Source organism: Electrona antarctica (assembly GCF_951216825.1).
Source record: "Electrona antarctica genome assembly, chromosome: 19".
Taxonomy (NCBI): Eukaryota; Metazoa; Chordata; class Actinopteri; order Myctophiformes; family Myctophidae; genus Electrona; species Electrona antarctica.
In genome coordinates this window covers 12,344,450-12,371,761 of record NC_136800.1, presented here as the reverse complement: position 1 = coordinate 12,371,761, position 27,312 = coordinate 12,344,450, and the positions used below count along the sequence as shown (strand labels likewise).

The following is a 27,312-nucleotide window of genomic DNA, read 5'->3' as shown; positions in this document are numbered from 1 at the left end:
AGCGTAATCCCTCACAAGGATTTATTTACGCCTCTTCAGGGTGCATAGGGAGATAGATAGAACCAAAGCAGGTAGAGGCTGAGGTGGTCTTGCAAATAGCAGCAGCTGTAGAACATGTCATCATAGAGAATATGACCTTTTAAACAGGCCCCCCAATCAGTGTAAACCAGATGGGGTCTAGTAATGGCATGGCTTCATGTGGCCCTTCAAATTCATGTGCTTCACTCACTCCCATCTTATAGCGTTTCCCATGCATACAATGGGTTGGGAACCATTTTGGGTTTGAGTAAATATGGATCTTTTGCTCTCTTGTTATGAAACACAAGTCTGTGAATACAATCAATGTCCATGAAATAAAGCTCATTTGACTGCTAAAATATTTGATTTGCCCAACATTTTCTGTCCATGAAGTAAAAAATTCATTTAGAGGCAGATCCATTCTAAGCATTAGGCTTTTTGTTAAAGTTCCATCGCACAACATCTTGCACATGACACGCCATAACAATCGTCCAATTGACACACACACACACACACACACACACACACACACACACACACACACACACACACACACACACACACACACACACACACACACACACACACACACACACAAGACGACAAGGAGTGAAGAAATAGGTAGTTCACAGTACATATATCTACATATAGTCTAGTAGCCAGCCCATAGAGCCCCATTGTGAGCCCGGACATGTTGAGTACACCAAGGTTTTATGTTAGAAATGTTTAGTATGGGTCCCCAGCATGTAGAAACTGCCGGATGCTAACTTGCATATGTTGAGCAATTTTCATAATTGGCATATGTGACCATACCATTAACAACCTATAGAAGGCAAAAAGTCATGCTTTATGTAGCATGTGACATGTCAATCTAGGGGGTTTTCATGATGCTGAATCCATTCCAAGCATTAGTTTTGCAAAAAAAAACACTCATTGGGCTAAAACAGCCATAGCCACTTGCCCAAATGTGCTGCATCATCACATTTGTGATGACGGCTATGGCCGTTTTAGCCCAATGAGTGTTTTAGAGGGTTTAAGTTTTTAGATGTGGTTAACTATTTCATAATACAATCTTTCTGCTCTTCCCCTTCTCTGTCTAGGAGGTAAATGTGAGGAAAGCCTAGCCACCCCTCTACCCTACAGCTCTTTCACCGCCTCAACATTGTATGGTGGAAGCTATGGAGCTGGTTATGCCAAACTCAACAGGAGGGGAGGTATTTATCTGTTGTTTACACATGTGTGTCAGTCTTAGCTGTAGTGTGTGTGTGTGTGTGTGTGTGTGTGTGTGTGTGTGTGTGTGTGTGTGTGTGTGTAAATATGATTTATCACGTGATATTTCCACTAAATGTCCAACAAATATCATATGATATAAGCATAATAAGCATATCATTATACAAACATATAAAGCTATATTATTTGTGAGATGAAGTCAGTGAGTGTATGGGTGGCTTAGTAATCTAACTATATGACTCAATTAGAATCATCATCAGTATGGAATGTTGTGTGAAGAAGGGTTCTTACAATGTGGTCATAATATCACCTACGACATCATTCAGGTGCAGGGGGCTGGTCACCCTTGGACATGGACCGCTACCAGTGGCTACAGGTGGACCTGGGTTCCAGGAAGCAGGTGGTGGCTGTGGCGACACAGGGCCGATACAGCAGCACGGATTGGATGAGCCAGTACCGTCTGCTTTACAGCGACACGGGCAAGAACTGGAGGCCTTATCTACAGGACGGAAACATCTGGGTATGATGTCATCTGATGTGATTTAATCTACTGTAATCACAAAGTGATAAAATAAAGCAAACAAGCCCCAAGAGGCTGTGATTTGCAGAGACTTATAACAGCTAAGCAGAGCCGAGTGCCTACGAACCCTGTAGCTGTTCCAAAATCGTTGTAAGGCATTGCCTCACATGGCTCATTACTTTCAGGTTAAATTAACTCTCACTCCAGAACTATTTTAATTGGGATATGTTTATGATTTTTTCATGTTGCAATATTTAGTAACCTAAATATGGCGCAAAATCTAAATATGGCATAAACAAACGTTTTTTGTTCCCACCGCACTTCTGGTGCGTTGTTCTCAGAAGACAAACAAACACAAGCGAAGGGTCGACACGCACAATGGCAGGATCAAAGTTTATTTTATTTTATTTCTCCATGCCTTAAGTTACAAAACATGTTTTGGCAATCCAGCCTCTATCAGTGTGTGACACACTGATAGAGGCTGGATATTGAACATCACATATTCCAATTCAGAAAATTGTCCCCAAGTGCCTGCACAAACAAAGAATCAGCTAACTGTATCGTTGTCTTGTTTTTGTTGTGAAAACATGCACATACTGATAGGTGGGATGTCAAGTGAACTAAAAAGAAAAGAGCAATCTTCTTCCCCAGACGTCTCTTAGCAAAAGCAAAATTGTGAATGGTAATACAGCCATTGAATGGTATAGTGAAATTGAAATATTGTATAACATGCTGTTGGTGCAAATACTGACATTCGGTCCAGGTGTGTGAGTGTTTAACGCCTCAGCCAATCAGTAAATTAGAGAAGAGAAATGGAGACTGTACAATGCAGGATGAAACTATGTAGTGGTATTTCTAACTAGATGTACACATTTCTTGTGTTATCTTTCAGTCTTTTCAAGGGAACACCAACAGTGAGAGTGTGATGCACTACGAGCTGCAACACCCCATCCTAGCCCGCTTCATTCGCTTTATACCCCTGGAGTGGAGCGAGGAGGGACGCATTGGCCTTCGAGTGGAAATATACGGCTGCTCATACTGTGAGTTGATGCATTACTGTAGGTGTGGTGTTTTCTTCTTTGATTTATACTTCCCATGCGCACCGGTGTCAGAGTGCAACAAAACGCATAACCATATTACTCAGGCTTTATAAACCCAGACGTTGAGTGTGTCCGTTGGTGTGATCAGGGAATATGTGACCTATTGTTGGTTAATGTGCTAAAAACTGATTGATTTTGTCCATTTCATATTCATTTTGTGCATTTGGCAAGTGGTTTTATCCTGAATGCAATGGAATAAGGCAAGCTGTGGTCCCTTGTACACATACATTGCAGGCAAGCAATAGAAAGGAGTACAAGGGCTAAAAGCCAGGCTTTATGTACTAGTACTACGAGCTAATGAAGACTGAGGATAAACAACATGCAATTCACATGAACAAGACTTATAGTTAAGTCCGTTTTGTGACATCCAGTACCAGTAGCTGTTAACAATCTGATGATTCATTTATGCATTAGCAATGAAAATGCATTTAAATGAAGGGAAGCATATATCAATAGAATAAAGGACTGACCGCACGATTGCAGAGCACACAGTGAAATATAAGAAGAGAATTTCTTCTTTGACAGAAATGTTGCAACAACATTGCACAGGCAGTTCCAAATATATACCCAGAGCATATCTAAAAGAGCACAGAGGATGCATAATTAGTCCAATAAAAGGAAACGTTAGATGCAATTAAAATAAAACAAGTCAAAACAAGGATACTTTAGGAAACGGGCGACACCAATTTTGCTTGCCATTCCAAAGCTTTGGGGTATCTTTAAAGGTAACACTCTTCTCTTTCCCATGCTCCAGGGTCAGATGTGATCAATTTCGATGGTCACAGTGTTATCTCCTACAAGTTCAAGAGCAAGAAAATGAAGATCAAGAAGGACGTGATATCGTTGAAGTTCAGGACCACAGCTGGAGATGGAGTGCTGGTCAATGGCGAGGGCCAGCAGGGAGATTACATTTCCTTGGAGCTCCGCAGGGCACGACTGCAGCTCAGCATCAACCTGGGTACTATAGTTTGTGTGAAGTAAAGTGAAACAGTGGTTCTCAAACATTTTCAGGTGAAGATCCCCCACTTGTTTTGGTGTGCTTCTCCCCAATTTAGTCGTCGTGCCAAATAATAACTCCCACACATTTGTGTGTTGTCACTGCTGTTGTATCCTACTGACGCACCTGCCAGTGAGGAGCCCCCACCGGGAAGGCGTAGAGCCCATTCCTATTCAAACAACAGTCCCTGATGTGCAGTGTGTGTGCAGTGACAAATATCATCCTCCCCTTAAACTGATTTTGTTGCTATAATAACTATCTTTCACTGCCCACCCCTCAAAGACCACTGTGGGTCCCCAGACCCACTTTGAGAACCACTGTAGTAAATTAATTTCAATTGGGTTTTGGCTCTTTTGTAGCTGGGCTACAACTCAGATATAGCCATTAGTTTCAGTGTCGTTTCAATGCTTTACCCCAGGCAACACGGGTGTGTGATGCTGCGTGTGAGTGAGCTTATTTCCATTCTGTTACGCAACACTTAAACGGAGACAACTGACTGTTTGTTTACGGTGTTTACTATGAGGCATGAGCTAGCCAGATTTATATTGCTATTACTTGCATATATAAAAATAGATACAACAAGAACAGCATAGCATAGCTCAGCTACAATCTGGGTAAGCTTATATCATGGGATAGCTTAGAGTACAGCAGAAGGTAACATGCAATAGCTAAGTGAAAGACCTTTGGAGTGAGATTTGTTACTGTACACAGTAACAGTAACAAAATATGAATTATGATTCTGCATAAATAAATACCTTAATGATCATGAATATTAAAGGTAGGGTAAGTGATATTTTGGGGTTACAACTTTTTTTGTTAAAAGGTTAAACCACTATATTGTGATAGTAATCATTGAATGTTACAGGGGTCTCCCCGTCTCTCCCGCTCATTGATATATATATATATATATATATATATATATATATATATATATATATATATAAAAAAATAAATACAGGTTGCCAATTCCTGGCCAATAAGGAGAGAGTATCCATTTATTAGCCTGCCCCAGCCAGTAGGAGGTCTGGTCTAGAGACCTCCTACTGGCAGATTCAAATTTGCCGGCGAAAACAGCCGGTGGATCCTATTGGTTCACTGATCTGTATGTGCAGTTCCCATACCAGGTGGTGACACAGAGATCTGTATGTGCAGTTCCCATGCCAGGTGGTGATACAGAGATCTGTATGTGCAGTTCCCATACCAGGTGGTGACACAGAGATCTGTATGTGCAGTTCCCATACCAGGTGGTGACACAGAGATCTGTATGTGCAGTTCCCATACCAGGTGGTGACACAGAGCGCTTTCAATGGAACTGTTGTAGAACAGCCTAAGGATGTGAAGTCACAGTGAAGTCACAACGTTCCCAAGGATTAATACAATATTTTTGAGAAATGTTTGTCCTGACCGTTTGATTTGATTTACCATCTCATCTCCAGGCAGCAACCAATATGGATCCATCCAGGGTCACACCTCCGTAACCAGTGGTAGCCTTCTGGATGATGATCACTGGCACACCGTCGTCATAGAGCGTTACCGCAGAAACGTCAACTTTACCTTGGACCACCACACCCAGCAGTTCAGGACTAACGGAGATTTTGACCACCTGGATCTCGACTATGAGGTGAAGACACAATTAATGAATAAAGTATAATTATGCAATAACAGTAAGGATCAAGGTTCAAGGTTCAAGGTCTTTATTAGTGTCCCAGAAGGGCAATTAGGTTTACAGCAAAGTAGTGGTTTAAAACATACAAACAAAACAAACAGTACAGGACAACAACAGACACCATAGCATAAACAGAGGTCTGGGCGCATATAGTGCAAGTATAGAATCAAAGATAAAAAAGAAAATAGAAAAGGCTACATTCAAAAAAAGTGCTAGGATATCGATTTATTGCCAAGTAATTTCAGGAATTGTTTTGCATCTGGTCAGGTGCTGTGGTAACTGGTAACACAACAATATAACTTTGATGCAAATCAGCCAGCGAAGACCTGGACAAACAGTTAGTTAATTCATTCTGGAGTCTGGTGCAACGCACAGGTCCTGGGCCTGGTGAGAGCAGCTACTGGGACGTAAGTCGGGATTTGATCAAGCCCGGCTGGGTCGCCTGAGTGAGGGGTATGATGTTGGTAGACCCGAAACCCCGTTGACCTCAGGAAACATCACTATCCCAGGTGCATCGATGCAATGTTTTTTTAGTTATTTCATTTATTGTCCGGAAAATTTGTGGAAATTTGTCCATGGTCTCAAACAACAGTACAAAAAAACAGCAACAACAACAGCAATGTTGTGTATCAATCATGCATAGTTGCTGTTGTTGGCTATTGTGTAAGTATAGTCTCTGTTCCTTTAAGTGCTGGGCTGGGGGTGTGTGTCCACATGCAGGTTGCTCTCCATTCAGTATGCTTTGAGGTCCCGTTTTGTGATGTTCACAGTTGAACAGTAAAGACAAACTTACCCTAAAGACTGGCCTGGTTATTTGCTCTTCTCAGATATTATAAGCAACAACACTTACACAATTATCTTCATGGCAAAAATGCAGGACAACAGTGACAAATACAAAACAAATCTAGCGAAAACATAGTATCATTTAGTGCCTTAATTAGGCATTAGGAATGAAGGATTTTTTAAAGATTTTGGTACTTTGTACCGTCTAGCGTCTACCAGAGGGAAGTATAGTTCCAACTCCCTGCAGAGTGGATGAGAGGGGTCATTTGCTATCTTGACAGCTTTTCTTTTTTTAAGTACTTCCTTCAGTTCCTTGTAGATAAAACTTAATTGTTTCTGTCTCTTCCCGATGATTTTTGAGGCTATGTTCACTATTCGCTGCAGCTTGCTTCTTCCTTTTACATTAAGATTGCCGTACCACATTGCCATGTGGTACGGCAATAGGTTCTTATAGACTGTTTACATGATACAAATCTGGTCAGTATTTTCACTGAAATTGAGTTTGCTGTCAATATATATGCCTAAGTACTAAAGTAGTGTATCATTAACATAGCTACCTTCAAACACAGACAGACAAAGCACACCTTTACATTGATGAAATGGTATCAAGAAGCCAGGATCCAGTGTGAAGGTCATGGCAAATGTTAAGTCATACAGTATAATCAGGCATATGCTGAGAACACAGTTTAGCCAACATACAGCATGACAAGATATTGCAAAATTAATATCGATTGTATGAGTAATATTGCACTCCAGCTACAGTAGTCGCAGTAGTTGCAGGCAGGGTGACACGGCTACACAATTCTGCATGAATTATGCCAATGATAGATGAAGTTTCTATACAGGCAAACTATAACTCACTGCCACAATCTCTTAATCTAGCAAATGGAAGCAGGTGAATACTCTCAGGCTGATCCATTGGCTTCCTGAAGGACACCATGTTTTATTGATTCTGGACCCAATGGTACTCTGATGTGGGGGGAAAGATAACAGCAGTAGTAGTAGACAGAGATAATAGCACAGACTCATCAGCAACTCTGATCAACTCGGAACATTGCATCAACAATGAGGACTGACAACTCTGTCCCCTTGATGTTTATATTTGCAGTGGTCTGGGATAATAACATTCGAGACCAAAATGTCTCCTTGCAATACATATCACCTCATTTAATTGAAGGGATTCTCCAGTGCCCTGAGAAGCACCTGATAACATCAAGGTGAGAAGAAAAAAAATATCTTTAATAAAACTCAGTTCCCTGCGGTGAATTTTAACAATCCAGCAGCAAAGTGCAGCTACAAACAAAACACAATTGCAGAGCTATTCAGTCACCAATTGGTATATTACTAAATACCTTATATTTCAATTACATTTGATTGTAGTAATATTACTATACAGTATAGTAAAGTTGCACCATATCCAAATAGATACAGAATGTGTATTTACAGAGTGTACAGAATGTAATATACATGTTGAATGTATCAAGGCGTGCAAAATCAATAAATGAGGGTTGCCGTTTACTGCAACTGTAAGGGAAACGGTCCAGTGTGGCAGAACGTATGTATTATTGTACTATTTAGTACTGATCCATTGCCCATAGGACCATTGCAGCAGGCAGTGTATACAGCTCTGTACAAGTTGGCTCTGTAGAAATGCTGCACTGCATCATAGTCAGCTCTACTGCAGTGTTTGTCAATTTGTTTTGATTGGAATCGTTTCGACCTTCTCTATGAAGGTTAAGAAATAAAGCATGAACTGAGTAGATACTTATCAGAGACATAGAAAAGTTCAACACCGGCAAAGTTCATAGCGGCTAAGTGTCAGGCAACAAAACAATAACACCGAGTGGAATGCAGAGAGCCAGGCACAGTGCCATTATCTCGGGTTTATTGTCTGTAAACATGGTTCTACTCAACATGGTGAATACACAATGGGATAAGCAGGGTTTATACATCATGAAATGAAACAATATAAGTGTGAGGATAATGCAGACCCTGAACAAATCCCTCAGGTGTTGATAGCTCAAGAAGTAGACTGTGGTGCGTGTCCTGTTTTGAAACAATTTACAATGCACTGCAGTTTCACCCTGAGTGGTTCAGGGTCAACAGATTCTCGACAGTTTGAGGTGATAAGCATTTTTCTTTCAAAGCCATTTATTACATAGCTGAGTCCAGGTGCCTTCAATTCATTTCTTTCTCTCTTACTAGTACTGCAAAATAATACAAAAACATAGTGTGTATATTGTACACTAGATTACTTGAATTAAAATACTAATCTCATACCTTACATAATGCTGGTCTATCATGAGTGTTGTCTTAGATTGATCATTGTAACGCAAATGGGCAGAGGCTATAGTAATAACAATTTCTCATAAACTTGAACATAAATAAGGAACAGCATATGCTACAGCATAATACTACAGTGCAATGTTTAGTATGCCAGTGCAGAAGGTTAAGTAACCTCAATTCCTTAAAAAATGTTGAACAAAATACAGAGCCGTTTTGTAAGTCTTTCACTGCAAGTTCAAGTCAAGTGTCAAGTCCACACAGAAGAGATCTGTCCTCTTGTGTATCTTTAACAGTGCTTGTTAATTAATAGATTTTGAAAGTGTCTGCATGCAAATATGTTTACTGTGTCTCACAGTTCAACCAAGGTAAACTATTCAGTTCGATACATTACGGGTCTATTGTCTCTGCCAGGCTGAAGGCGTGGCTGAGACTATGCCCCTGTCTGTCCGTGTCTCATCTGTGTGCAGCTAATCTCCGCACTGAATTGGCCCGATTGATGTGAAACTCTACACACTCCCTGGAGGCCAGACCAGAAACCTCTGCCAAAATCAGCCTGCTATAGTGCCAAAAGATTGCCATCTAAAGTTTGCAGCAGTGGCATGTTTTGAACAAAATGCCTCAAATCATGAACAAAGCATCCAATTTGTGAAACTTTGCACGGACATTTGAACTCTTCCTTACACACATGAATCATACACAACACATTGTGTTTTATGTGTTCAAATAATGTGCATAACAGTAAATGTAACATTGAGTGTTTTGCTGTGAGTACATTTAAACCATACTCAATCTCTAGCTCCTAGTTAATAGTAGGCCTACATCTAACACATGCCAAATAGGCCTAAGTGTGATCATGTGTTTCTGCCACACAGATTAATTTTGGAGGCTTGCCAGTGTCATCAAAGCCCAGCTCTGGAGGACGAGAGAACTTTGTGGGCTGCATGGAGGGAATCACGTACAATGGAGACAACATCACCAGCCTGATCCACAGGAAGAGAGTGGACACCTCCAGCTTTGTAAGACACTGCCCCTGCCTGCCTCTCTGTCTGTGTTCAAGTCAAGTCAAACTGTATTGGTATAACACAAGGGTATTACATCAGCGGCTACTGGGGGTGTGGATCAACAGATATCGGGCAGATTTAAGTTTGCTTTAGTTTTTTTTGGCCTCAGACAGTCAAACACAAGTCACGTATACTGTAGGTGCTAGGGCATTAAGCAACTAGTCGACTAGTTTACTAGTCGACTAGTTTACTAGTCGACTAGTTTACTAGTCGACTAGTAAATCCACTAGTCGACCTTGTTGGTACTAGTTGACTAGTTGATAAAAAAAAAAAAAGATCAGGTAGATTATAGTTATAGTCACCATGTACACAGTTTTTCAATCTACAAATATTTATTTCAAAAAAATAAATAATAATAATAATACTTTTTTTTATTTTTTTACATAATAGGTAGTTAAACAACTAGTCGACTAGTCGACTAGTAAACTAAGCAACTAGTCAACTAGTAAAAATGACTAGAAGTGAATGCCCTAGTAGGTGCCGTTAGTTTCTTGAGTAGTCGCATCGGGTTCACTGCTTGCCAAGTTGCCACACTTGTCTGTAGTTACGCACCTACATCTCTTTATAAAATATTGCAATTCTGAGGGAAAATACTTCACACAGAATGCAACGAATAGAGTGTAGAAGGCATCCTCACTGTTTAGTTTGTATATTTATTAGTATTATTATCACAATTGTTGTAGTTATTATTTGGCATTATTGGGTATTGGTGTAATGGGTTATTAGTTCATTGAATTTCTGTTTGGACACCAAGGGCACGCCTCCCCAGGCCTAATTGATTGATGGAGAGCATAAGTAGGCCTGGGTGATTGGGGAGCGGCATGCACCTGGTGGACAAACGTTTTATACCAGACAGACAGACAACACAGAAGAGACAATGCCAGCAGGAGCTGTTTGTAATGTAATGTCACTTAGCCTGGGCACCATTTCATTTAGGTATATGATCCTGTCGGGAGCGGATGATAGTCGACAGGCAGGAACAACAGGCAGGAAACTTCCTTTTCCCTCAAACCGATTTTTCTCAATAAAAGCTACAGGCTACGAGAGCTTTTATTGTTTGAGGGAAAAGGAAGTTGCCGCCTGTTGTTCCTGCCTGTCGCCTACAAAACAATACTACAACATGACGTAACGATATCATCCGCTCCCGACAGGATCATACAGACTTTTGAAACAGAGACCAGGCTTTCCTCCGAGGTGGTGGAAAGCCTGGTGAGGCGAGGTTAAATGTCACTGCACTTTAATGGAAGTAAACGCAAACCAAAATGACATTGATTCCTTTATTCTGCGTACATCCATAGTCTCCGGGTGCATCAGTGTCTTTGGCAGTTGGCTTTGTGGAATTGTTTAGAACAAAAGAGCCACAACAGAGCATTGATAAAAGAGCATTTCGCTACGGATGTGAGGAATCCCACTCACACAAAAAAAAGATTATTAAGTGCTGCATAGTTTATATATTAAGCATAGAGCTTGCCCAACAGATGTATCATCGAGGGGAGGTTGAGGCCCTCTTAAGAGAAACAATTGCAACCTCGGTTGCCAACACAGTGCTGATGATGCGTGAAGCAGAAAGGTCTATGGATTTCCAGGCTTCGCTATCGATTCCCAGTCTTCCAAGCTTCTTAGCCTTCGCCACTTAATGGATTTACCAAGCGTATAGCTGGCTTGCTTTAGCCTCTGTCTGACAGAGTTCCTGGTGTTGTGTTGCAACTGCCTTCTGATCGAGATAGCTGGACATGAGACAAAAATGCTGTCCAGCGGCTTTTTGTATGTTCTCTTTATTTAGAACGCTTAGAAAGCTGAGAGGAAGACAGTGAAGGGAAGTCAGGGGGCATTGTGCTGGATTACACAGAAAACACGTATTATGTGTATTGTATTCTATGCTCCCCTGCTGCTGATTATTGATTGAACAATAAACGGCTCATGCCGCAGGCCAGCTCTCTCTTGAGATGGACACTATCTCTATTTTGGAACATTTTGGGAAATGTTTGGAAAAGTTTCACAATAATGACATTGACATGCCCTACAAGCTCATGGATGGGATGTGTTATGAGCTTGTAGATCTGCTATTTTCAGTATTCGACATACCAGTAAATTACCTTTTTAAATTCCTTCCGGAGTCTGCTCCTCAAATATTAGGCAGGGTATTCCATATTTTAGGAGCAAAGAACCAGCACTCGTGGTTCTCTTTCAAATGCCCTTGTGAATATTTAATAAGTCTGCTGTATGGATCTCAGTTGGCAGAGTGGAATATAACATTATAGAGATTATTATAGAGATTCTCACATACAGTAGGAGGCTGCCAAGCCATTCAAAAATGATGTGGTCTCTCTTGAGTTTGATTGTTGTCTACATGAAATGTCTTCTGATAGCATTGCTAGTCAAGACTGTGTGTAAAGGCTTAGCCTCCAGCATCCCTTTTGGGAAGCATACCCCATTCAACTTGAGGAAAAAGGGATGCATTCAAAGAAACAAAAAGGCCTTTTCAATGATCAGCAATGATGAAGGGAAAAAATTCCAAATCAAGTCAAACTGATTCACAAAATAAAACAAAGCAATGCATTCAGTTTCTGGTAAGAACGCATGAGTCATACTTCTTCCATCCCTGTTCAATTAAACCCGTTTACTGCATGCCATACAAATGACATAGCCTTCAGTTTCCACTCAGCCATTCACTACAAAATAAAAAAAACATTTTGCCTAAAGGGAAACAAAAAGGGACTTGTTTCCATTGTGGTAATATTCGCTTCGGCATTAATCCAATGCCATTTCGACGATGCCTGCACTTCCTGGTACTCCAAACAACCCAAAGGTAGCCCCTCAAAACAAAGCTACAGACCTCACAAAATAAATTAATCAATTTAATCCTGAAACTCCATCACAGAACACGTGCATCCCTAAAGTGGCTCCAAGTGGAGGACAGAGTATCACACATAAAGTGCATGGTTCACAGAATTGTTCACACAGAAGTACCCATTTATCTGGTACTTCTCAAAGATCTGTTACACCCATGCACGCTCACACAGTTATTCTACTAGAGGGAGCTCCACAGATCTTGTACCTTACCAGTTCAAGAGCTACATGGGCAAGAACTCAGCAGCCATCATGGAGAATGGGCTACCAAAAGCTTAAAGTCCACAATCTTATTGGCCAAATTTAAATATTTACATACAGTATCTGAATTATATCATTTATGTAGCAGTGTCACACAATCAATCAATCAATCAATCAATCAATCAATCAATCAGTAAAGCATAACTTATTAAGACCTGGAACGCATCTGTCACCTTAGCTTTTAACCATTTTTAACCATTATTTTAAACTTTAGCTGTTGAAAAATAGCAGATATACAAGTTATGAGCTTGTAGATCTGCTATTTTAGAAAACGTGTTCAAATCTTTGAATATATGTATATATTCTTTCACAGCAAACGCTTTGAACTAAAATCTTGGAAAGACATATTTTGAGATGGGGGTCGGCGGCCAAATACATATCATTCTGGGGGTCCTTGACATGAAATAGTTTGAGAACCACTGACATACGGCCGATTCATACTCCTATTTTAGAGCCGAATAAAAGTCGGTTCGGCGCTGTAGAGCCTACAATGTGACGTCATTTGAGGTTCGGGGGGACGGGTACCGTCCTAAAGTCGGCTCTTCGGTGCTACTGAAGACGAGTCGAAATCATTTCGGCACTACAGTGCCGAAACAGCTGTAAAATAGGAGTATGAATCGGCCCATAGAAACATTCGTTTTTCAGAAAATTGTCAGGATTTAGAAGACATGTTTTTTAGAATCAGCCTCAGGTCTTAATTGGTTCATTTCTGTATTTCCTCCCCCTTCCCTCCCCATCTCAGCGTAACCTGACGTTCTCCTGTGCCGAGTCTCAGTCCTTTCCTGTCTTCTTCAACTCGTCGTCCTTCCTGCGTCTGCCGGGACAGGGAGACAGTGACACGCTGTCTGTCAGTCTGTTCTTCCGCACGTGGAACCCCAGCGGCCTGCTGATGTACACGGCCCTGGCAGACGGAGTGGTGGAGGTGGGTCTGACGGACGGCAAGGTGACGGTCTACATAAACGTCACGCAGACCAAGAACACACGCATCGATATCTCGTCAGGTGAGCAGCAAACAGTCCAGCCCTGAATCGCTATACCATTAAGAAATATGTCCTAAGTGAAACGAATGTCAGGCTATAGCAAACAGTGGGACTATTAACGGGCCAATCACAGCACTTTTCTGAGCCATTTTATTATTCAGAAAAAACCCAGACCACAGAAAATCCACTGAATATTCAATGTTCCGTTTTTTGGGGGGATGTAATTAAGGTCAGAAAACACATTATTTTGCAACCAGCAGGAGGGGAAATACAGTAAAAAGCCATTAATGAGAACTGCAGCGTTTTCATTATTTCATGCCACCTGGTAGTACACCGTAAAATCCAGTTGTTTTTTCCTGGTGAATTTAAGTCAAGCTAACGGTGTGTCCCCTCAGGCAACAGTTTGAATGACGGCCAGTGGCACAGTGTTCATCTCAGTGCCTTGGAGAACTACGCCATGTTAACTATTGATGGAGATGAGGCGTCCACCGTCCGAACGGCCATCCCAATCCAGATCAGGACTGGGGGGACGTACTATTTTGGAGGTAATCATGCAATCCAGGCCGAGGGCCTTCTTCACGCCATTGAACCACTTAGGCCCAATTATCAAAATGTTTCTAAAATAGCTGATCTACACGCTCTACAGGATCTGGTATTTTATACAAATCTTTCGAAATAGGGAAGACAGGGACAGACAAGTAGAGAAGACAAGGTTAAAGTGGTTAAGACATTTTTACCATAATTGATCATAATTTATTCCTGACACTGAGCTATCAATAGAATAATTGGATGATGCAATTAGCAAACTATCAGCGTCCAATGTGCCTGGGACAGATGGTTTGACAGTGAATTTCTCTGGGATAACTTTATTATAGATTATTTTAAGTTAACACTCTCCTACTTTGCGTACAGTATTTTCAAGTCAGGCAAATATGTCAATACTTATTGATACATGAGGGCAATCAATTATTTCAGACAGCCAATCAGCATTCATGCAGCAAAGGTCTATCCATAATATTCATGTGGGTTTATATATTCAAAAGACTGACTAAAACTAAATACTATGCATATAGTGACTTTTACCATTGTATCTTTTCCAGGCTATTTCCTGCGTACAAACACGCCCCCACTGCAACGGCCGTTCCAGGGTTGCATGCAAATGATTCACGTGGATGACCAGCTGGCTGACCTCCGAGCTGTTGAGCAAGGCACCATCGGAACCTTTGAAAACGTCAGCTTGGACATGTGTGCCATCATAGATAGGTAGGAAGCGTTCTTAGTGTTAACATGGCTGACATTCGGGACACATGTTGAGTGTGTGTACTAAAACCACTGTACTGGGGAAGAATGTCAATAAGAAAATATAGCTGCAAGCAGCGATAAGACGGGACCAAGCAATAAGCCCTTTTAGGCTGCTCAACAGTGCCACTTTAGGTCACCCAGCGGTATTGCAACTGTTCATACCCCAAACATACATACATGTAGAGTCTACATGTATGTATGTTTGGGGTATTGTAGACAGACAGACAGACAGACAGACGAGGCATGAGTTATGCCTGTTAAAAGTGCCTGTTATCGCTGCTTGCAGCTATATTTTCTTTTACAATTTTTCACGTACACATTTCTCTTCAACTGGAATTTCAGATAATGGTCCATAGATTTTCACGGAAATTGCTCAAAAATCCCGGCAGAAAATCAGGTTTAAGCATTTTTCAAACTGCTCAAAATGGCGGAAAATCTGAGGGCGGAGCTTACTGGTCAAAGTGACAGATGTGAGTCAAGGAACATGTAGAAACAAGTGTCATGGCTTTTGGCCAAACGAGACATGAGTTATGCCTGTTCAAAGGTTTCATTTTCAAACGATTGCCCATCTTTGGCCAATTGGAGTAAGAATGGTTTCAGTGCTATTTGGCATGACCCTCTACCATACTGTAAAGTTTGACACTGCATGTATGTATTAGGAACAGAAGGAAATGGCAGGTGATCTAAAGGTCAGAGGTCAAAAGTCAGAAACGATCGTTGTTCGGCATAATATGTGTGTATCAAAGTTGTATTGCTGATGGTCAAACAGTTCATTAAAACTGCTATTTTTGGCGGAAGGAGGAGGAGAGGAAGAAAAACAACAGACAAATACACTAAGGGACCAAGAAGTCCCTTTGTGCTTGGTCCCTTAATTATGTTAAAAGGAATCACGTACAGTACATGCATAGGAGCTTGCATCTGAGTTAACGGCTATCATCCTGAGATAATTGTTTATACTACACTGTACTGCACAACATTACACTACAATCCACGACACTTCAACACTAATATACTTAACTACTATGTAAAGAGAACTGTACGACTGCAAAAAGAAGAGAGAGAGAGAGAGAGAGAGAGAGAGAGAGAGAGAGAGAGAGAAAGCGCAGAGAGAGTGAAACAGAGGGACAAAGGGAGAGAGAAAGAGGGAGGGAGAAGATGCGATAGATTTTGCTGTTGAACACTGGGAAAATCCATTGATTCATGAGTCTGGACGAGCTCAGTTGCTCACAGCCCACCACTGTATTCATGGTGGGGTTCAAGTTCAGTCTGCAAGACTGATCACAGGCTTTGAGGAAGTCCTGTTTTGTTTGAAACCAGCACAGCAAAGGCTCCTCTCAGAGTTGTAAGGAATTAGAGGGTGTAGACTACAAGATGTGCGGCACACTTTAGCTCTGATTGGTCAACTCTCGTACACTTTCAAATATAAGTTCGAAATATATTTTCACTAGTTACTAACTAACTAAATAAATAACTATTTTCACTAGACAGTCTTGAATACAATGCCTATATAAACAACAACTTTATTTAGTCTTTAAATGTTTTAGAGCAATACAGGATACCAGAGAGACAGGGAATTGAGGCAGATAAGAGGTAGGGTGAAGGAAAGATACAGGTCTGTAGCCGGACTTCAATCAGAGATGCTGCAGTTAAAGTTAAGTGGTCGATATCCTTTCCCTACTATTACCCTTATCCTTACCATCGATCCTTTGTCGGGTCGATTAACAGCTAAAATGGCAGATTGGATGAGAGCTGAAAGTAAAGCTCTTTGAACTGTTGCAGGAGCATGAGTTTGTCTTAAAGGACCACTTCACCACTTTTCAACCTGCCTTCATATAATTGGTCCTCACTAATGTGCATGATACAACACCAAATGCCTTGATAGGAGCTCCACTGCTATAAGGACATGGAACAGCCTTCCCCCTGTGGTTGTTGGAGATATTACATCTAGCAGTGTTCACGCCTTCAAGAAGAGGCTGAACAAACACCTCCTCAGTATTTGACTGTAATCCCACAAAGCTCAAGGACTGTCATTCATCCAAAATTCAGTTTAGACATACTGTACGCCTGACTGAGTAGCTGCAGATCATTGATAGGCTCTTTGAATGTATTTTTCTCATAGCCTGTATCTGCTTAAGCTTAAAAAAATATATATATACAATACCACCATTTTTTGGTGTGTCTCATGGGAGGGCTGTGGGCAGTTCAGACAAACGTCCGTGCACCAGTGACATCATCGAAACTGCAGGCTTTCTATTCCTGAAAAGTTGCAATATGATAATGGAAGCCATCGTTCTCATGATAATAAAAATCTAAATATTTTTAAAAATATGTTTAAAAAAAATATCTGCCTAACGATGATGTCACTGGTGGACGGGTTTCTGAACTGCCCACAGCCCTCCTATGAGACACAGACTGGTGGTATTTTATCATGAACATTAGTGAGGACCAATTATATGAAGATAAATTGAAAAGTGGTGAAGTGGGCCTTTAAACAATGAGTGAGAAGGATCAGTGATGAATCGAACAAATGAACAGATGCTTCAGATGAAGACAGTTGTCTTCATCTCTGCCAACAAAACATGTCGTGCTGGAGTGCTGGAAGTTGATTAAACAGCCAGACGGAGCTGTCTCATGATTAAACATGCACTCATCTGTAGGATTTATGATTGTTTGTGTTTATTATCTGGAAAGACGGATAGAAAATGAGAACCTTTTCGATGCTACTTCAGTTGTTAGGAAGGACGAGAACTAAGCAATTTTATTGGAGCAAATTTGTTTAAGATCATGCATATATGAGTTGAACATTAAAATTGTTAAATTGTGAAATTGTTTCTGCATACGTTTACACATTTAACCAGTGTCGGTACCTTTTCCTCTTTCTGTGTGTGTACTAGGTGTGTCCCTAACCAATGTGAGCATGGCGGTCACTGTTCTCAGACGTGGGACACTTTCACTTGCTACTGCAATGGCACAGGATACACGGGAGCCACCTGCCACGCCCGTGAGTACACGTGCAGCACACAGTACCCGAGCCCCCTGACCCTAACACCTGGCACTGGCTTCCAGATGCATTGAGAATTTACTCCAAAGTCCTCCGACATGTAAATTATAAGCTAGCCAATGTCCTAGCAGAGGACTTAATTGGAACAAAGCCATATGTCTTACATAATGCTGTCCGGAGGAAACCTCATAACTCCATTTTTGAGGTTTTTGATTTTATTCCATAAATAAGGGCTATTGAACACCCTTTACGTCTGTATGTTGTTTCGAAAATATTGAACAAATGGAAAGTAGTAAAAAAAAAACACATAGGAATACACCTCTTAACTCCATTGGACCCTTAAACTGTCTGCTAAAACACCAACTTTGATGAGGCAGAATTGCATCATTTAAAAAAATATAAGGTTTTATTAATTTCCTTAAAACGTATATTTTCCATTTCCTGAAAAATGAACATTTTGGAATTATGACAGCAGAGAATTATAATACAAACCCTAAACTTAACCCCTCACCCCAATCCTCCTACTCCCGAAATGCCTAATCCTATCCCTCAATTTTCCTATGACACCCTGGCCATGGCTCAGTGCACATACAGTACAGTAGGCCTATATTGGTTACTTGTTCACATAATACACATATGTTGTTTACATAGACTTACTTAGACTTGTTTGTCCACAATGCTAATTATGTCATTTAGATAGCATGTTGCTTATGCAGATACATATGTTAACTGGATTCCTTCCTAACTACTTTGTAGCCCTTCATTTCTTTACTTGACTATTTAACCGGTTTGTTGACTATCATGCCACTTACTGTCTTGCACTTTGTTTTAATTTTAAATTGTAACCATATCTTAAACTATATTCTCATAATTGTAACCCTAAATCATTCATAACCATCACAATTGAGGGATGTTATGACACAAACAGACACTGTTCTCACTGAGCTAAATGTGTTGTGTCCTCTAGCTGTGTATGAGCAGTCCTGTGAGGAATACAAACATCTGGGTAAAGGTTCAGGGAACTATTGGATTGACCCGGATGGCAGTGGGCCCCTCGCTCCCTTCAGGGTCAACTGTGACATGACAGGTAAATGCTCCTTTTTGGAAATGTGTTTCTGTGAGACCCACTTATGCAGGGGTTTCCATGTCAAGGACTCCCAAATTGACACTAATTAGCCCACGGACCCCCATTTGAAAAGATATGCCAGGGACCCCTATAAGAGAAGATTCTAGCAGCCATCTCAACCCGTTTAATTTCAAGGACCCCCCAAGTTTGACATGCATATTAGTCTACAGACCCCCATTTTCTATCCCTGGGACCCCAATTTATATTGTAAAATCAATGATCAATTTAACTCTGAGAGTGTACAAATGGAACCAAATGGTTGTACACTGTCAGAGTTACAGACCCATAAGGGTCAATTTGGTTTAGCTGGGGACCCCTTGGAACTCCCTAAAGGACCCCTGGGGGTCCCCGGACCCCACTTTGGGAACCACTGCACTAGGACAGTCAGCACCATCCCATCTATTGGTTGCACACCATTTTCAAATATCTCTGGTTGTCCATAAAAATAAAAGGAAATTGTACTACATAAATGCAGCTTTTGGGCTGCATGGGACTTAACTGGCCCTCTAATAAGCTCAATGTCTGGAATCACTAGTAAATTACGAAATACTTCATGACCCATGCAAACGTTCATGCATGTTTCTGAAACAAGAATAGCCCTACTATTATTTGTCCAGAACAATGGAACAAAGCATAATAGATTCACAGCTGTGCAGGTGGCTATAATTTGCTGGTGCAGAATAGTTTGGAGTTTGGATTTCCACAGAATAGCATTTTTCTTTTCCCTTCAGGCATCACCAGCAATAAATGGAGTTGAATTAAATCAGGCAAGGTGGTATAGACCACTCACAGGCCCCCTCCTCGCTATCCATCTGCAATACGTCATCCAAGCAACTGCACACCACCTTTTATTCCAGACTTTAATATGCCTTCTTGGAGGCAGACTAGCGCCTAGTGCAGCTCATCTCTTTTATTGGAGTTTGAATCAAGCGCAGGTGTCTGTCTGACAGTGCTGACTGTCAGTAATTGCTGAAAGGCCAGGACTTAACCTTCCCGAGTCTAGTGCTGAATGGAGTCAGCCTTTTACTTTCATCTGTATTCAGCCTGTATTTCCTCTGGTGGACAGCAAGCTGAAGATCTGAGTGATGAGCAAATTGTCTCTATTTTCATCTGTGCATTTATCTTTCAACGCGATTTATAGTGCTACGCTCACTCTCTTTAGTCTTTACTCCTTTAAACTGTATTCTAGACAGAGTACAAGACATCTCAATTCGAAGATGATATAGCTCCCCTGATATGGTATGTTTTGTGATTTTCAGAAGACACTGTTTGGACCACAGTAAGGAACAACCTGTCTCCTCAGACATCAGTGACCAGTTCTGACCAGGAGGGCAAGGCAATACTGCAGCTCAGCTACAATATGACTACTGAACAGGTTTGGAGAAAATGTCGCCTTTAGAATTTCAGCTTGATGTTTTTGTCTATGTTACATCTGTAGTGCTAATTTAACTCTTTGGAGTGTACAAACACTCAAAGATTTCTTTAATGGCACCCAGTCTGGAATAATTATCACAATAAGAGCCCACCCTGTCTATCTCTCTTCTATTCTTTCTTCCTATTCCCCCTCTACCCCCCCCCCTCCCCCGACACGGTCGAGGCAGATGGCCGCCCACCCTAGAGTCGGGTTCTGCCTGACGTTTCTTCCTAAAGGGGAGTTTTTCGTTACCATTGTCGCAATATTGCTTGCTCTGGGTGGATCTTTGTTGGTTGTAAAGTGTCTTGAGACAACTTGTTGTGATTTGACACTTTAATAAAATTGAATTGAATTGAATAAATGTTTTAATAGTCTTCAACAGACTTTAAGGACAGTACAGGGTGGACAGGATAGTATAGAACCAAACGGTCTCGCATGGCCAAAGTAGCCCGTCTACAAGCTTGTGGGCTATTTTCACAGCGCGACTCTGGCATATAGTAGCCTATAAATGATTAAGGCCTAGGCTATTTCTGAGAATTATCGCCTATGACATGCCCAAAATAGGGATGCCAGGGTTAATGTGGTTAATATGCTTTTCCCTGTGTGTGTATACTAGGTGTGGTCTATCACCAACAGTGCAGAGTACTGTGAACAACAGATTGCCTACACCTGCCGCATGTCTCGCCTGCTCAACTCTCCAGGTAACATTACTGTCTGAATCTGTGAGCTGTACAAATAAGCTGTTTGATCAGTCATGATCACACTATCACAGTAAAATCACAGTAAAAAAAAAAGACACAATACAGTCAGTCTAATGGTGAAAATATTTTGATGTTATGCTGCAGATATTGTGTCATATCCGTCAAAGCTATGGGCTGTTAATGCCAAAATGGTGACATTATGTCAACGTCAAATCCGATTTCAACAAATAAAGCAATGGTTGTTATAGTGCCACCAGGAGGCCGACTTTTGAAAAACATTTTTTTTGATATTACTCCTCCAGATTCTGTCCAAAATTACTGCAAATTGTTACACACTATCTCTATAGTCATGTGTTCAAGACTGATCTGTCCGATATTTCATATTCCATCCTAATTGGCTAACATTGGCTTTCAAAGTTTGCAGGATTGGCCCGTTTTGAACAAAAAGCCTCAAATCATGAACATAGGGTGCAATTTACGTGAAATCTTTCACAGACTTTCCTACTAGGCTGAGGAATATATCCCACCCTTTTCACATTGGCCTGTTATAGCGCCACCAACAGGTGGATGTCTGCAAAACACATTTTTGGAACAAAATGCCTCAAATAATCCAATTGCCATCCAAGGCGTAAGAAGAAATGGCACCCTTTTACATTGGCCTATTATAGCGCCACCAGGAGGCCACAACCTGACCTGGCCTGGGGGAGACCTGTGCCCCGAGGGGAACTTTATCTAGTTCATTTCTACATTAGTCTGACTCTGAAATGGGGTTAGATCTACAGTAGAGTTCATCATGTGGGAATGCTGGTACAGTACTGCATGTCACCATCTACTGTGGATTTGCATACACATTGTTATAATGTTTATATCCGAGTTAGATGAACACACGGATATTGCTGTATTTTGCAATACTGCAGGTACTGAAGCAAATAGCCTTCATCTGCAGTCTGGTTAGAATTCTGACCCCCATCTCCATTAGGCCCCTATGGCTATATTTGGGCGTGCATGTGTGCGTGTGCGTGTGTGCGTGTGCGTGTGAGAGAGAGAGTGAGTGAGAGAGCGCGCGTGTGTGCATGTGCGTGCTAGCCCCGGGTCTGGTCTGGGTCAATCCACCACACTGTTCAGCATTGCATTTTTAATGTCTCAGACAGAAAGAGAAAGGAGACAGAGAAGAATACATTTTCATCCCTATATTCATTGTTCATATTGATATCAGTTTCCACTAGTACTTGTTCCAAGTCTCAATGACAACTTAACACAGCCTCCAATCCGGATCCATGTTCATTTAAATCAAAGTAATCCAGCAAAGTGTTCAAAGGAAATGTATAGTTTAATTCAGATAGTCGTATAACACATTGGATTGAATAACACGTTCTGCATGGTGGCTTCCTCATGTTCACTCTTCACTTGATTGGCATCAGGTGTGGATTTACAACACACACCTGATGCCAACAGGTAAGTGCCACCGCCAACTGGTAATTACAGCTCAACTGAAGTTAACTAATTACATATCAAGGTTCACATCAAAAGGTTAAAAAGAGACTGAGAAGATGCAAGAGATGTAAAGGCTAAAAGCGTTGGCCTGACGGCCTGAACCACTGTGCCAATCACTGAAGGCTGCCAGCCAGAGCCACATAAGGAGAGTTGCGTCACTCCCGTTCACTTCATACACCGGGCGGTTTTCTACAGCGACTTCTAGTGGCGAATAGTGACAAAGCCCTGAACCGGAGGTTTAGGGAATGCACTGGAGTCTATGGTTTAGGGAATGCACTGGAGTCTATGGGCGTTTGTCACTATATCCCCTCATGAACCTCATTGGCACAACTCTCCAATAGAAGGCTCTGCTGCCAGCTAGCCAACAAGAGGCAGCTGGATTTTGAATATTATATGCATTAATATGTTATTCACTAACGGATGGAAAATGTTTTTCCAATATTGCAAATAAGAATTCCAAGCAATAGTGCTTAAACAAGCGTTCATTTGATCCAGAAGATCAGATAACATAACTGTGTTTATGCCAACAGCTAACTGTTAGCAGTGACATACATCAAGGATAAACTTTGCATCACAGGTTTTTGCTTTTTTAGAAGCAGGAAGGGTAGAGGGGAGGGGACAGGGAGGGAGAGGGAGAGCAAGGAGAAGAAAAAACCCACTAAAGAAACATGTCAAAGAGAGCAAAACATCTCAAGAAATATACTAATAGCATAAATCCAGCAGATACCGTATGTACATGACGTTAAACATAAGGTGCAAGTAACACATCGGTAGGTCCACATTGCATGGTGAGATTAAACTCTGTCGCCAGTGTTGTATTACGAAAATAGCAGATCACAAAATCTTTTGCATTGCAGCACGTTGTGAGCTAAGCTTGTAGATCAGCTTTTCTGTAGCCTACGCAACGCCAAAATGAAGTATAAATCAGGCTTTAATGGGAAGGTCCGCCAATTGGTCATTATGTCACTGTAGCATGCTGAAGACTGCTGTGCGTTGCTAGTTGCTACCTACACAATTAATGAGTAATTAAAGCTTCTGCGCTTTATTGACCACACGCATGCACATATTGGTGCACCAAAGTCTATACTGTGGTTATGTGCAGCCCAGCATTGCTGGGTGTGCTACTTGCTGTGTGTTTAAATCAAAGTCCCGTATACATTTGCAACCAGCTCTCTCTCTCTCTCTGCTGGTGTGTGAGTGTGTATAGGTCTGAGCCCAGGTACAGCATGCTACTATAAAGATGAATCAATTGGACAGGTTCAGTGTCTCAGAGGAGGAGAGAGTATAACATATTAAAATGTGTAGGATCCACAGGATTGTAAACAAGGTGGTACCAAAATATCTAGTCAAATTACTTTTCTAGTTATTCTACCAAAGGGAGCTCCACAGACTTTGTACCAGTTTCAGATTCAAAGGCTGTAGGAAAAGACTCATATTTAGACTCAGTTATGTGGAATTTGTTGCCTTAATCACTTAAGGTTGAGTGGAGTCCCTCAAGGGCTTTATGCTAGTGTATTTTCTGTTTTCTGTTATTGTGAGGAAAGCTTTTGCTGAAATTGGCAGATCACAAGCTTTGTGTGAGTCTTGTCGATCCGTTATCTTCTGCGTAATCTTCCCCAACAATACGGATGCTGAGGGGAATTAGCGACGTTGTTAACTTCAAGTCCTCCATAAAGAGCTGGCTGAATAGCAGCTGGACCAAATTCCATTCACAGCGCCCATATTGATCTTTGCTATTGTACTTGTCTAGTATGTTGAAATTGTATGAATGCATCTATTATTGATTTTACCCCCGCCCCCCCCCCCCCCCCCCACCCCCGCACCCCCCCCACCCCCAACCCCGCCCCCCCCCCCCCCACACACACACACACACTTATTTGCACTTAAATGACAATGGAAATAAGCTCTTGAGCTTTTCTTTGTAGATATATGGTCATGTATACAGTATGCATCTTTGTCAATGAAAAACATCAATCAAACAATGAATCAAAACACCCACCAATGAATGAACACACTAGCACTGCTCCCCCGAGTCACTCCCCCTGTCTCCACTCACAGGAGTCTGAACTGATTGAGATTTCACACAAATGCTAATAAACAGATTACATTTGGGGAAAGGGAAGAATCAGCTTCCTCACTCCCTGCATATGCCAATGGTCAACGACCATTGTTTAGAGTTTAAGCAGATGGACAGGACAGAGTTGTCTTAGTTTTATAATTTTAAAGTATAGTATAGTAGGCTATAGTAAAAAACATGTATGTCAAGTGTTTCTCCTAAGGATGCACGCTTACTGCTTAGGTCAGCTTTGGTTGCACAAACTTGTTTACCAGCTGACTAATGCCGTTTTAAAATGTATTATTTTCTTCAAATGTCTTATGTTTTTTATGTTTTGTTGTTTCTGATGTTTTTGATGTTTTTATGTTTTTGATGTCTTTGATGTTTTGATGTCTGTGATGTTTGGCGTTTTTAATCTGTCTGTAAAGCACAAAGTGCTTTACAGACAGATTAAACTAGATGTTTGGAAAGGTGCTATATATATAAATAAAATTAATTAATTCATAGTACGATAGTAGTCTAGGATAATAGGATTACATTTAGCATAGAAATATATCAGCATATAAGTAAAAGAAAAGCAGTGAATACGATATACAATTGTTAAAAAATACACATACAGTATACAATTACTTACTTAGTCTCTCAGACTCCTGCTAAGCTCAATGAAGTGAAAGTCACCTATGTCTTGTTTGTTTTCCTTTCTGCAGATGGTGTTCCATTCAGCTGGTGGGTGGGAAGAGCCAATGAGAGACATTCTTACTGGGGGGGTTCGGGGCCTGGCATACAGAAGTGTGCATGTGGCATCGAGCGCAACTGTACCAACCCCAAACACTACTGTAACTGTGATGCTGACCAGCGGCAGTGGTGCGTGGATTGTATTTTTGCATTTTAACATTGTAGCATTAGGTTATAATTGACATAGTCTAGCCTACATTATTGTCTCGGCATGGTGGAGAGAGTATGTTTTGCACTCCGTCCGTGTGTGTCCTTCCTTCCTTCCTTCCTTCCTTCCTTCCTTCCTTCCTTCCGTCCGTTACCAGCTAATCTCCGCCACCGTTGGCCTGATCCATGCCAAACTTTGCACACACACTCCCTGGATGCCAACAACGAACCTCTGCCCCAAATATTCTTCAACGGCCTGTTATAGCGCCACCATGAGGCCGATTTAGGCAAAACACATTTCTGTAGATTACTCGTACACATTTTATCCATACATCACACAATTCGGTATACACTATCGCCATAGTCATGTGATCAACACGGATCTGCACCATTTCCCATCTTCCATCCTGATTGGCTAAGATTGGCTTCCAAAGCTCACATGATTGGTCCGTTTCGAACAATATGCCACAAATCACAAACACAGTGTGCAATTTCCGTGAAATTATACACGCACATTTCTACTAGGCCGAGGACGACATGACACTCATTTTTTTCCAAATCAGCCTCATGGTGGCGCTATAACAGGCCAATTCCTGTTTTTAGCTATAACTGCATCGATCTGTATACAACTTATGTATGCGCACTCCCTAGAGGCCATGGAAAAACATTGTCTCTGCATCCCTCCACATCTGCCGGTTATAGCGCCACCATGAGGCCGATTTCTGCAAAACACATTGCTTATGTTAGTCGCACAGATTTCATCCAAATCTCCCGCAAATCGGTACACATGATCTCTGTAGTCATGTGATCAAGACGAGTCTGTTGGATTTCTCAGATTCTACACTAATTGGCTAACATTGCCTTCCAAAGTTTTCAGGAGTGGCCCGTTTTGTTCAAAATGCTGCACATGTCCTGCTCATCCAGAATTCTATCCTCAGAGATGCTATGAGTGATCTGGCTCTGCATTTCCTCAACAAAAGAAAATTGTTGCAAAAAACAAACAAACAAAAAAACATTATTCCTAAACATTTTGCCAAACATCTCACACAGTCCTATCCTCCTGGTGGAGACCTGTGCCCAGAAGGGCACTTTTTCTAGTTATTATTAGCAGTAGTAATCTTAGTATTACAGTGTGTATATATATATATATATATATATATATATATATATATATATATATATATAGCCAATGCGCAATTGAGTTTGAAGTCGTTCGGTCTCATATATGCACATGACCATATACAGTACGTATGTGCATACAATAGTTATGTATGAGTCATATACATGCCTATATGGGCGTGCGTATGGGGTTTGTTATGCATGAGTCATATACATGCCTATATGGGCGTGTGTATGGGGTTTGTTATGTGTGAGTCAGATTGATGTGACCAATTTGCATATAGGATGATAATGATTGGACTGCCCTTTTAAACTTTTATTTACGTATATACAGGTAACCTCATGGAGAACATTAAAAACTCTGAAGTGCAAGTCGAAACCTCCTCCTGCTTTTGAAAAATACATTTAATGACTGTTGAATTATTTAGAAGAGGGTCGACGCCAATGTCAAGTATAACACAAGTC

At 41.2% G+C, this 27,312-nt stretch overlaps 1 protein-coding gene across 1 annotated transcript in view; it reads left to right on the top strand.

Moving 5' to 3' along the window:
- LOC306943845 (contactin-associated protein-like 2) overlaps nt 1–27,312 on the top strand; it is a gene marked incomplete at its 5' end in the record, with an annotated part of 54,749 nt that overhangs the window by 11,172 nt on the left and 16,265 nt on the right. The window contains 14 exons of the mRNA XM_079530366.1: nt 1,119–1,232; nt 1,575–1,768; nt 2,661–2,808; nt 3,623–3,826; nt 5,302–5,486; nt 9,473–9,616; nt 13,515–13,773; nt 14,148–14,297; nt 14,853–15,015; nt 17,949–18,055; nt 19,023–19,142; nt 20,441–20,556; nt 21,212–21,296; nt 25,554–25,710. Of these exons, the coding sequence (XP_079386492.1) occupies nt 1,119–1,232; nt 1,575–1,768; nt 2,661–2,808; nt 3,623–3,826; nt 5,302–5,486; nt 9,473–9,616; nt 13,515–13,773; nt 14,148–14,297; nt 14,853–15,015; nt 17,949–18,055; nt 19,023–19,142; nt 20,441–20,556; nt 21,212–21,296; nt 25,554–25,710 (2,146 nt within the window). The remainder of the gene's footprint in view (nt 1–1,118; nt 1,233–1,574; nt 1,769–2,660; nt 2,809–3,622; nt 3,827–5,301; nt 5,487–9,472; nt 9,617–13,514; nt 13,774–14,147; nt 14,298–14,852; nt 15,016–17,948; nt 18,056–19,022; nt 19,143–20,440; nt 20,557–21,211; nt 21,297–25,553; nt 25,711–27,312) is intronic.